This window comes from Lycium ferocissimum, chromosome 7, assembly GCF_029784015.1.
Source record: "Lycium ferocissimum isolate CSIRO_LF1 chromosome 7, AGI_CSIRO_Lferr_CH_V1, whole genome shotgun sequence".
NCBI lineage: Eukaryota > Viridiplantae > Streptophyta > Magnoliopsida > Solanales > Solanaceae > Lycium > Lycium ferocissimum.
In genome coordinates this window covers 35,918,670-35,929,724 of record NC_081348.1, presented here as the reverse complement: position 1 = coordinate 35,929,724, position 11,055 = coordinate 35,918,670, and the positions used below count along the sequence as shown (strand labels likewise).

General features: G+C 38.0%; 2 protein-coding genes across 2 annotated transcripts; both read left to right on the top strand.

The window, feature by feature from the left end:
• Positions 1–6,633, top strand: LOC132064681 (tobamovirus multiplication protein 1-like). Its single transcript, XM_059457766.1, has 11 exons — positions 1–363; positions 3,463–3,553; positions 3,678–3,730; positions 4,219–4,311; positions 4,462–4,533; positions 4,641–4,713; positions 4,809–4,854; positions 4,957–5,020; positions 5,783–5,836; positions 5,926–6,003; positions 6,231–6,633. The coding sequence occupies exons 1-11, from the start codon at positions 202–204 to the stop codon at positions 6,321–6,323; spliced, it is 879 nt and encodes a 292-aa protein (XP_059313749.1). The 5' UTR covers positions 1–201; the 3' UTR covers positions 6,324–6,633.
• A 50-nt stretch (positions 6,634–6,683) lies between these two features.
• LOC132062167 (protein TRACHEARY ELEMENT DIFFERENTIATION-RELATED 7A-like) lies at positions 6,684–7,517 on the top strand. Its single transcript, XM_059454793.1, has one exon. The coding sequence runs from the start codon at positions 6,684–6,686 to the stop codon at positions 7,515–7,517; it is 834 nt and encodes a 277-aa protein (XP_059310776.1).
• The last annotated feature ends 3,538 nt before the right edge of the window (positions 7,518–11,055 follow it).

Sequence of the window (11,055 nt, the reverse complement as noted above, 5' to 3'; positions counted from 1 at the left end):
AATCTTAAAGATTGAAGATAAACAGGAATCAAACTTAGTCACTTCCCATGTGTGTTGTACACCTGTCTCTTAATCCACGTGCGGCCCCTTAAAACCCTCCACCCCCCACTATTTCATTTCGTCAGTCTCTAAATTTGAACTCTGTATGGTAAAGCAACATTTTCTCTCTCTCTCTCTCTCTCTTGATTTAGCTTGGAAACAATGCTAAAAGCTACTAAAAGCGTTGTTGTTGAAGTAACAAAAGGTTACTTTAATGGAAGATTTGATTGGTTTAATGGAATGTTGGAGTTCTCTGATAATGAAAAAGAAGACATCTTTTATACTCTATGTGCCGCATATGCCTTTGTCTCCTTCATTGCCCTGGTACACACTTTTTTTCTATCACTAATTACGTTTCTTTGATTATACTTGTGTTACCACTTTATTTGGGATTCATAACTCCTAGGTTAATTATGACTGAAGACTTATTTTGTACCATCTGGATCTTATTTGATTGACAATTAATACTAGTTGATATGGTGTTGTGATAGCCACGTTTCTTTAATGCCAAAACCCTAATTAAATTAGTTTTAAACCCGATTTTTGGGTGTAGTTGTTCCATCTTTCATTTGGGCAATTTATTGGATCCATTTAGAGTCCATTTTTTTTTCTTTTCTTATATGAGCTTTAACTTACGCTGGGTTATTTAATTTTGTGCACACGTTTGTTGTGGAGTATATGCCCCTAGACCTAGTTTTGTTGATAAAGTTGCAAGAAAATATAGTGAAGGAAAAGGAGATTTTTTTCTTGTTTAAAAGGGAAAGGAAGCTTCAGAATGAGAAGAAATCATTTCCTTTCAGTTCTATGCAGTTTTGCTAATTTTCTTTTTTTATGTTGGAAACTTTTTAATGGCTTTTCCGGAAACACTCCCCTTATCAAATGCACAAAAGGGAAAGAAAATTAACTCTTTGGTGCATTTTTTTTCCTAATCTTTTAATGGCAATCACATGGTGCCTTCGGGTTGCGACATTGAATTCTTTTAGCAATGGGATCATTTGATTAGCAGATTGAGAAGGTGTGACAGTGACCAATGGTGAGAATATTAGGATAATGATATCTTTCTTTGATATCCCCAATCTTATATTGATCCTATTGAATTTTTGAAGTGAAAGACTCAAATCATTTCACGGTCCTGGTGAAGTGAAAAACTACAAAGAGGAATTCACATGGGTTTACTAATGGTCAACAACATAGAGGATCGTAGACGGATGGTAGTTGGAGTTGGCGGCTATCCTAGGGTAGGGTTTTCATATCTGAAATCCTGAGGAAGAGGATCAAGTTGGCTGATCACGACTGATCCTGAAAGGGAATGAATGGTAACAACAGCATGTCGTATCAACAGAAAGTTTTGAGAATATTTCATTGTTCCTAGATGGGTATAAAACCGTGTTAGAATTCTTGTCGAATGCATACCGTCAGTGTCTGTCACCTTGCAGTTAATGGTCTTGTGTTCATGTTCACTAAGAAAGCCTTAGTTGATTCTACCGCGCTTGTTAGTTGATTCTACCGCGCTTGTCAAATGAAGAAGCTAATATTTATCACTCGATCACTTTGCCCCTCATTGTATAAGGTGCACGTGTCTTTGAAGTTCATTGTTTCACCAATAAGAAGTGATACCCTTGTTTTCCGTTGCTGCTTTGGTAAGCGATACTGTGATGAATTTTAATAACAAAGGCTGTTCACACTCCTTTTAGATGATGTAGACATGTTTGGCACTAAACCATTGATGCTTGGTTGACCCATGTATATTTTGTCTGTTATGTATTGAATGAGGTAGGGTCAAAGCAAAGATTTTACGTTTCAGATCAATAATTCTTAATCTTATTCAGAAACAATTTAGACACATTTAATTAATATACTGCTATATTTATAGTATATATCTAGGGCCTTGTGAAGCCCGATCCTTGGACTAGACCAAAAAAGTTGCTCCTCATGCAGATTTCATCACATGGAACGATCAACGGAAGGTCAAAAAAATAAATATATAATAAAAACCATTGGTAGTTCTCCCAAAAAGTAATAGCTTGTCCTTTTGGAGACTGAGCAAGTGTTTCATAGTCATGTGGAGGTAGTTAGGAGTGGCAGAATATGGTGATTAGCAAAGGGGTAAATCTACCACACTTACCTAGTCTTCTTCCTTCTAACCGCAACCAAAGAAGCGGGTCGTACAGACATGGAGGTGAATTTAGTGTTTTCTTGTTAATTTAGCAACACTCTGTTGCTACAATTCTGGTAAGTTCCATGTTACATTTTCAAAAAAAAAAAAAAAAAAAAAAACAATTCTGGTAAGTTCCGGCTTTATTACCATTACAGTGGACTCAAGATGAAACCTGGAAACCTTGACAGCTAGACTTGACACTAGAATTTTTACTGCTAGGGTCATAAATTAGTTACGTTCAAAGATACAATTTGATGTTGAATGCTCTTAGTTTCTTACTAATCACTATTACTAAACTGAAGGTTGATATATGATTACCCATTACCTAGGTTTTATATATGAATTGTCGAGCTACCATTCTATAGTGGTTTTTAGGTATATGGTTGCTGGTCCCCCTTAACTTCATGTCTTTACTTAAGCAGGAAATATTCTCTAATATGTTGAAGTCAACTTAACTGAGAATTTTGCCTAGCCTGAATAAGCAACTTATACTATGCATTGACAGCACAACATCAACAAGATCACACACTTTCAGACTTTCAGTATCTGACTTTCCTCTCCTTACTCTTTGAAGCGGGTTTCACAAGAGGTCAAGAGCCACAGAAAATGAGCTAAAAATAAATGAAAACATGTAAGCGAGATAGATTTGTTAATACAAGACATTTTCAATTTTGAGGCATGCAGCTAGATTATGCCGTGGCAAACACATTTCTAGGCTTGAAACAAATAAGATTATTTTATTTCTTGGTAGCTGTCTAGTAAACCTGCATAATTGACCTAAGTATTGCAACTACTAGCCTGTATTCTTTATTCATTTTCGAAGGATAATTTAATCAAATGAAAAGTAAATAGTCCGTCCAACAAAACCAAAAGGGATAATGAAGACAAGAGTTTTAGAATGCTTGAAACGCCGTCAGACATAAAAAGAAAAAAGAGGAACATACTAAAAGATCTGCCAGCGAAATTTTATGTATTCTCCTTTTCTTTTGCATGTGATTTTTAGTTATTGTGTTTATGCTTTCCCATTCAAGGGGTATGTGTGTGTTTGTATTGCTAACTTGGGTGGTTACTATTTTAATGATCTGAGTAGTAAAGAATAGTAATTATGGCTCTGCAGGTATTTTTTCAAAAATAATACACTGAGATATGGAAAAAATTGAAATGTATCCAAATTTCCATCACCATTCCAGCTAGCTTGTCTTGATGAGGCATATGCCAAATTCTTGGAGTTTATCATCTCAACATGTTCATGTGTTGTATTACAGGTGCAACTCATCCGCATCCAATTGCGTCTTTCAGGAATTGGTTGGACAACACAAAAGGTTTTTCACTTGATGAATTTTGTTGTCTGTGGATGTAAGAGTTTCTTTACTTTCTCAAAGTTCTGCTAGAAACTGTTCGTATCAAGTTATTCTGCTGCTAGAAACTGTTCGTATCAAGTTATTCTGATGCTCACAAGAACCAAATGATTTGTTGGCAGTGAGAGCGATTTTGTTTGGTGTCTACCGAAGTGTGTTCTATCTGAGACCGAAAGTAAGTCTTTTGTTTCCCTTTACTTAACCATTCCGATTCCTATAGGACAATTTCAGTTTCTCCAAACTGCTGATGAATAAATTGCAAAGTAGTCTATTGACTCCTAAAAGGCTATAACTTCTAGAATGGACTTTCAAGGGAATTACACTGCAAGAGAAGGAATTTTAATTCGTGAATGTCGCCGTTTAAGTAGCATTCGTCTAATGTTGATGAAACAATCATATGAAAATCTTCCTGAACTGGACTGTCTTGTGAGATTCCCAGTGCACAAATGGTCAGATTATTCGTTCCTACTGCTCTCTCCTTATTCCATGACTTTGTAGTTGATATGAACCCATTCTGATACATATTACTTTTACTATATTAGGATAGTTTCGTTTTTATATTTCGCATGCATCAGAACTGGGGTCCAAGTTTAATTTCAAATTTTCTTTAAAGAACAGGCATTGATTTGTCTGCTTAGCTAACACCAATCAACATTTAAACAGGCACTTGAGATGATGCTTCTGGATCTCCCTGGTCTTCTATTCTTCTCAACATATACACTGCTAGTTCTGTTTTGGGCTGAAATATACCATCAGGTAATGCTATTTAGTTCTCAAATGTCTTGATATTAACAAGGGAATCATGTTGGTTGTTCGTCAATTATTTTCCTCGTGAAAGAACCCCTACCCATTTTAATTATTTTCATCATGGATCAAGCCTTACTCATTCCTTATTATTTTTTACAGGCAAGAAACCTTCCAATTGATAAACTTCGACCTGCATATTACATAGTTAATGCAGTCGTATATCTTATTCAGGTACTGCATCCGAGTTCTATTCACTTCACAGAAAAGTATATCAATGCATTAGCAACGAAAGCATCTCTGAGTTTCCTGCTTTTTATGGAACCATGATATGACTGCAGATATGCATATGGATCTTCATTAGGGTTGGCCCAACTTCGGCTGGAGTTGAAACTGCTAAACTCTTTTTCGCAGGTCGGTGCTCTATATCTCTTTGGGCATGCAATTGTTTCTAGGCCATTGTAATCTACTATCTTAGTTTTAAAAGTCTGGTCTTACACTTTCTGCAGTTATTTCATTTTGTGCTGCTCTGGGATTTGTCATGTATGGTGGAAGGTAATTGGTGCCCCAGTATTGTACAGGTAGCCATATTCACTTTCCTATATCCATGTTTCATGAAATTGACCCTTTTTCTTTTCCTTTATAATCTTTCTTGAGGTTGTTCGCAATGCTTCGGCGCTTTCCTATTGAATCGAGAGGCCGTCAGAAGAAGCTTCATGAGGTTTGTACATGATATAGCTGCCCTCCTTTTCTTTTCAGTCATTCGCTTTCCATGTACATTGTTTAGTCAGATGCAAGGCTACTTTTCATTCGGTGCTTGTTTTTGCCTCAGAAACATATGCATCTTTTTGAAGCTTTTTTTTGGTATCAAGTGCTACCTTTTATGCCCAACCTCATATTAGTGTCTTCACCAATTAACTACTACAAATCCAGTTCCTACTTCCTAGCTCATACTTTTTGTTTTTTTTTCGTTAATAGTGTAGATAATAGGTTTTATCTTCCAATATATATATATATATATATATATATATATATAAGGAATAAAACTAAAGGATTTACCATAAACAGTCTGTCTATAATCTTTGGTTGGCAGAGTTATCATGTGCCTGTACTGATTAGAGGATACATGTGATAGTCGAAGAATACCTCCTTTATTAAAAAAATAAAGAAACTAGGGTTTATGATATTGATATCAACCAATTAATCAATTGTGCCTTAATTCCAAACTAGTTGGCCGATCGGGTACAAGATCCTCTATTTTATATCCTGTCGGTTAGAACCTATCCGCAGTTCTAGGTTCTGATTGAACTAAGGAGGATCAGCTGGAGGAGATTGTTCCATACCAAACGATTTTATACTCCAGGGATAAAATCGAAAAAATATTGAGCATTCAATGTAGTTTGGTATGTCATAAAGGGAAAAAATAATCCCTGTATAATGAATATATGATCTGCTTTTGGTCTTTATTATCTATTTTTGGCAGGTCGGTTTTGTGACTGGCATTTGCTGCACTTGTTTCCTGATCAGATGTGTTGTGGTAAGTTTCCACTAAATCTGGGATACACATTTTCAACCCTAGCTAGCATGATTAAGACAATCCATTTTCCTGTTATTTCCTTCTTGCAGGTTGCTATTTCTGCTTTTAACGGGAATGCTGATGTTGATGTCATTGACCATCCTGTTCTCATTCTCTTTTATTACATGGTAAGTTGAGTTAATTTTTAATACTCAGATAGCTTGTCAAATTCAAATTCAGGTTTATGAAACATCGAACACGTCTATTTTCCTATTTTAGGGACCTATACTAAGGTTTATTCAATTTCTTTTTATTTATGATCATCTTGTTATTTTCAAGCTTCCTTAACGCTTTTTATAGGCCTAAATGATCTTTCACAAGATGATGATCAATTTGTTTTGTCTATTTTATGCAGGTGGCGGAGATCTTGCCTTGTATTTTGGTTCTTTTTATCCTGCGCAAATTGCCGCCAAAACGTGTATCAGAGCAGTATCATCCTATTCAATAATTCATAAAAGAGAGATCGCTGATTTTAATGCTTCATAGTTTCTGTTCAAAGCAGCCTTTGCTATGCAACCAAGTCATTAAAAATATTCATTATCTTTTTGTTTCTCTAGTTTTTGGTCTGTTTTGTCGATTGCTGAGAAGGACTTCTGGTTTGATTGCAACTCATAGTTGTTTAGAAGTCTTGAAACTATCAAATATTCAAAGTGCGACATAGAATTAGAATTTGGATAGAACTAGAAGACTAGCAGTTCGAAGTGTAATGGGACTCAAAAGTACTGCCTTGGATAAATTCTTTCTTTATATCCCATTCATATCTTTGTCCTCACAAAATTTCAAGAGGCTATCATTTCCTGTTTGAAACATGTCGAGAAGTAGCACATTATGTGTATTTCTGTTCTTGGGTATTTGCATGGGCATCGTTACTGCCACTGCAAGGGATCCCGAAAGAGAAAACAAGGAGTTGTTTGGTAGAAGATGGACGCCAATTTCTTTATGGGTAAAATCATGGCGTGAGAGAAATATTCAAGCAACTCCATCCCTATCTTCACCACCGCCACTGGTAGACCCGACCCTATTGTGGCATCATCACAGACACCACCATCACCACCACCCACCCCATGTACCATGGGGACATCATCACAGACACCACCCAAACAACCCTACACCACCTCCAAAACCGCCTTTGCCACCACACATGGCTCCACAACCAACTCAGCCACCGCACGTGGCTCCATCACTGGTTGATAATGTGGTTCCGCCATGGCATGCAACTCCACAACCAGCTCTGCCACCGCATACGACTCCATTACCAGTTGATGATGTGGTTCCACCGCCACCTCTGCCACCACATGCAGCTCCATTACCATTACCGTCTCCATCATCGTCCTCGCCTCCGACGCCACTGCACGAGGCTTGTATGCCGCCACCACCACCTTCATCATCTCATTCACCGGCGGTTAAACCACCACCACCGGCTCTTTCGGGTGGCGAGTCAAGTGATTGCTTGACGGTTTTGATCAACGTGGATGGGTGTGTATCAGAATTGATAACTTCTTTTTTCAAGGATGAAATTTCGTTATCCACAGGGTGCTGCAAAGTCGTTTCAAGAATTTCAGATGATTGCTTTTATAGAGGGTTCACGCAATTTAGGGTACCCATTTTCCTAAGCAAAGTGATGGACTATTGCGGTCATTAATGGTGAAGCATGAGCAAATCTTAGCAAACATATTTTTTCTCGAAAGGCGTCGGTTCGTAGAGGAGCACATTCATTAAAAAGAATTGGTTAATGTAGTTTTAATTTCTTCCTCTTTTAATTTTGGTTATTTAGCTTATTCGATAGGATTAGCAGAAAAGGCCAGTATATCATGAGTTTTTTTTTTTTTTTTTTTTGCTTACTATAGCAAGAGCTACGTCGTAAAAGGATAGTCGTTAATGCTTCAGTCAAGTATTACTTAATTATTTCCTTTGTGTAATTGAATCTTCAAATCAGTATTACAATTTAGTAATAGTAAGACTAAAGAGAGAACTCACAATTAAATAATAAACTTTTTGTTGTCTAATTTGCCCGAATTTGCAAATAATATTGTAGATCCGCCCTGAATTGATTAGTCTATATGAAATTGGAGGAGGGTGGATAGGAAGAGCATTGAGGTAGGATAACAAATTTGCCATGAACTTTGATATATGGAGGGAACCATTCAATGTCGATTTTTCAGGTTCTAACTCAAGACCTCTATTTAAAATGGAGAAACCCCCAACCATTCCATCACAACTCATGTTGGTTCTATGTTAATGTGTCTTAAAATCATACATGGTGACAGAATTCAATTCTGGCGGATTAGAAAACCAGGTTAAGGAGTAACATATTTGGACCACTAATTCCTTCTAGCAACTAGCTTACAAGCTTTTTAAACTTGACTTTAAGAGAGAAATTGACGTCAGACCAAGGAAAAATGAAATAAGTTTTGCGGTGAAGTATTTGAGAATGGAATGATAGATTTCCCTTCAAATTTAAGTTATATAATAGTGCTCTTCAAATTTAAGTTATATAATAGTGAAAACATATTACGTTATCCTTTATGGTAAATATGCAAAAACAATGCATAAAAGTTAAATTTCTTGATATTAACGAGGGTACTCCTTTTAAGTAAATACCTTCTTTTTTTTTTTTTTTTGCTTCTTTATAGATAATTACATTCATACCCCCTCTCAGTTAAAGATATTTTAATATATTTTTTAAGAAATACTCCCATCGTTTCAATTTATATGAGCACTGTTGTTGGGCGAACATTTAAAAAAGAGGGAAGACTTTTGAAACTTGTGGTTCAAAATAAGCCTTGAAAATTTGTGTATGTTAAGAAATCATTCATAAAGTGAATTTGTTTCCAAATTAGGAAAGAGGTCATTCATTTTGACACGGACTAAAAAGGAAATAGGTTCAAACAAATTGAAACAGAGAGAGTAGTATTTTAGAGCCCAATAACTCAAGTGGATGTAGTAGAATTCTGAACTTAAACTCATAAAGTTCAAACTTTTAATCCAAGAATGACCCTTTAATTCTAATATTATAATCTTCCTATAATTCTGATAATATTACCAAGCGTACTTCCTTTAAGTATATGCTTTTTATACATCTTCCTTTAGATTACCCTCCTCAACCCCCCCTCCCCCCAACCCCCCTCCCCCCCCCCCACACCCACCACACGCGCGCAATTAATTTGGCGTATTTCAAATTTTCTTTATTATTGTATAACCCGGCGTGAACAATGAATCAGGCGTGAGCAGGTTCTGTCTAACTGGAGTTGGTACCTCCGGTTGCCTCTCCTTTTTTTTTTGTTTTTTTTTTTAATTTTAATTCTCTGTCTTTTATCCTTGTAGCTAATTTACATTCTTGCATTACTCATATCGTTATTGTCGTAGTATTTAGACTTTCATCTAGATTATTGCTAACTTGTGTTTTAGTATTGATTCCTGCCAGTAAGAGTAGTTTATATTTGCTTTACTGGCTTTGGTAGACGATGGTAGACTAGGGTCATGTTCTCGGACGGGGGTGAGGGTTGGAGAGGGTAGGTGGGTTAAGGGAGTTTCTAGTATACGAGTAGAGTCTTGGAATATAGGGACTTTAACGGGGAAGTCCATTGAACTAGTTAAGATTCTGAAGAAGAGGAGGATTAATATAGCTTGTGCCCAGGAGACTAAATGGGTAGGATCCAGGGCTAAAGATGTGGACGAGTATAAGTTATAGTTCTCAGGTAGGTCGAAGGATAGGAATGGGGTAGGCATTTTAGTAGATAGTGAAAGACTAGGTGGTAGGGGTTAAGAGGGTCAATGATAGGATGATGACGATTAAGCTGGTCATTGGAGGGTTTATTTTGCACATTATCAATGCTTATGCTCCTCAAGCGGGCTTAGGCGAGGAGGAGAAGAGACGTTTTTGGGAGGATTTGGACAAGATGGTGGGAGGTATACCGCCTACTGAGAAGCTATTCATAGGAAGAGATTTCAATGGACACATCGGGTCAATTTCAGGGGGATATGATGATGTGCATGGAGGTTGTGGTTTCGTGGACGAGGGCGAGGAGGAGTTGCTTTGTTGGATTTCGCAAAATCCTTTGGGGCAGTGGTAGCAATTCGAGTTTCCGAAGAAGGAAGAGCACTTGGTAACCTTTCGTAGTTCGGTGGCTAAGACGCGTATAGACTTTTTACTCATAGGAAGGACGATAAGGTCTGTAAAGGCTGTGAGTGATTTAAGGTGAGAGCCTAATGACCCGGCATAAAGGTCTTGGTGATGGATTTGGAGATCGAGATGAGGAAGAGAAAGAGGGTCGTGGATGACGGGGCACAGGATCCAAAAGGGAGTTTGACCATGGCGAGTGCCACGGAGATGGGTGAAGGGTTAGGGCTATGAGAGCTTGGGAGAGTAGTAGGGGAGGTGGCCAAGCGTGTGGGATAGGACGACCGATTGCATTAGGGGAAGCGGTACAGAGAGGTCTTTGGGTGTCCTCGAAAGGGTAGCCATGGTCGGCAAGGGGTGGTGGTGGAATGGAGAAGTTCAAGAGAAGGTGGAAGCAAAGAAGGTGGCGTATGCGAAGTTGGTAGACAGCAAGGATGATGAGAAGAAGTGGACAAATAGGGAATTATAGAAGATAGCGAGGAAGGAGGCAAAGTTAGCGGTTACGGAGGCAAAAACAACAGCTTTTGAACGCCTGTATGTAGAATTAGAGGACAAAGGTGGGGATAAGAAGTTGTACCTATTAGCCAAGGCAAGGAAGAGGAGGGCACGTGACTTGGATCATGTGAAGTGCATTAAAGATGAGGATGGCAGGGTATTGGTGGAGGACGCTTTCATTAGACGGAGATGGCAGTCATACTTCTACAAACTCTTGAACAACGAAGGGGACAGAGACATTGTGTTGGGAGATTTGGAGTACTCCGAGAGGTGTCGTGATTTTGGATATTGTAGGAGTATAAAAGGTTGAGGAAATTAAAGGGTCTTGTTCGTAAGATGAGTAGGGGAGAGAGCGGCCAAGACTGGATTCTGAAGAATTTTGGAAGATTGCGGGCGGAGGGCGGAGTTTGGAGTGGTTGACTCGATTTTTTAATGTCATCTTTAAGACGGCTAAGATGCACGAAGCATGGAGATGCGATGCAGGTGATTCATTGGAGCCGAAACGAGGCGACATTCAAAGTTGCGGCAACTACGAGGAGGGATCGAGTTTGCTAAGGCCTTATTT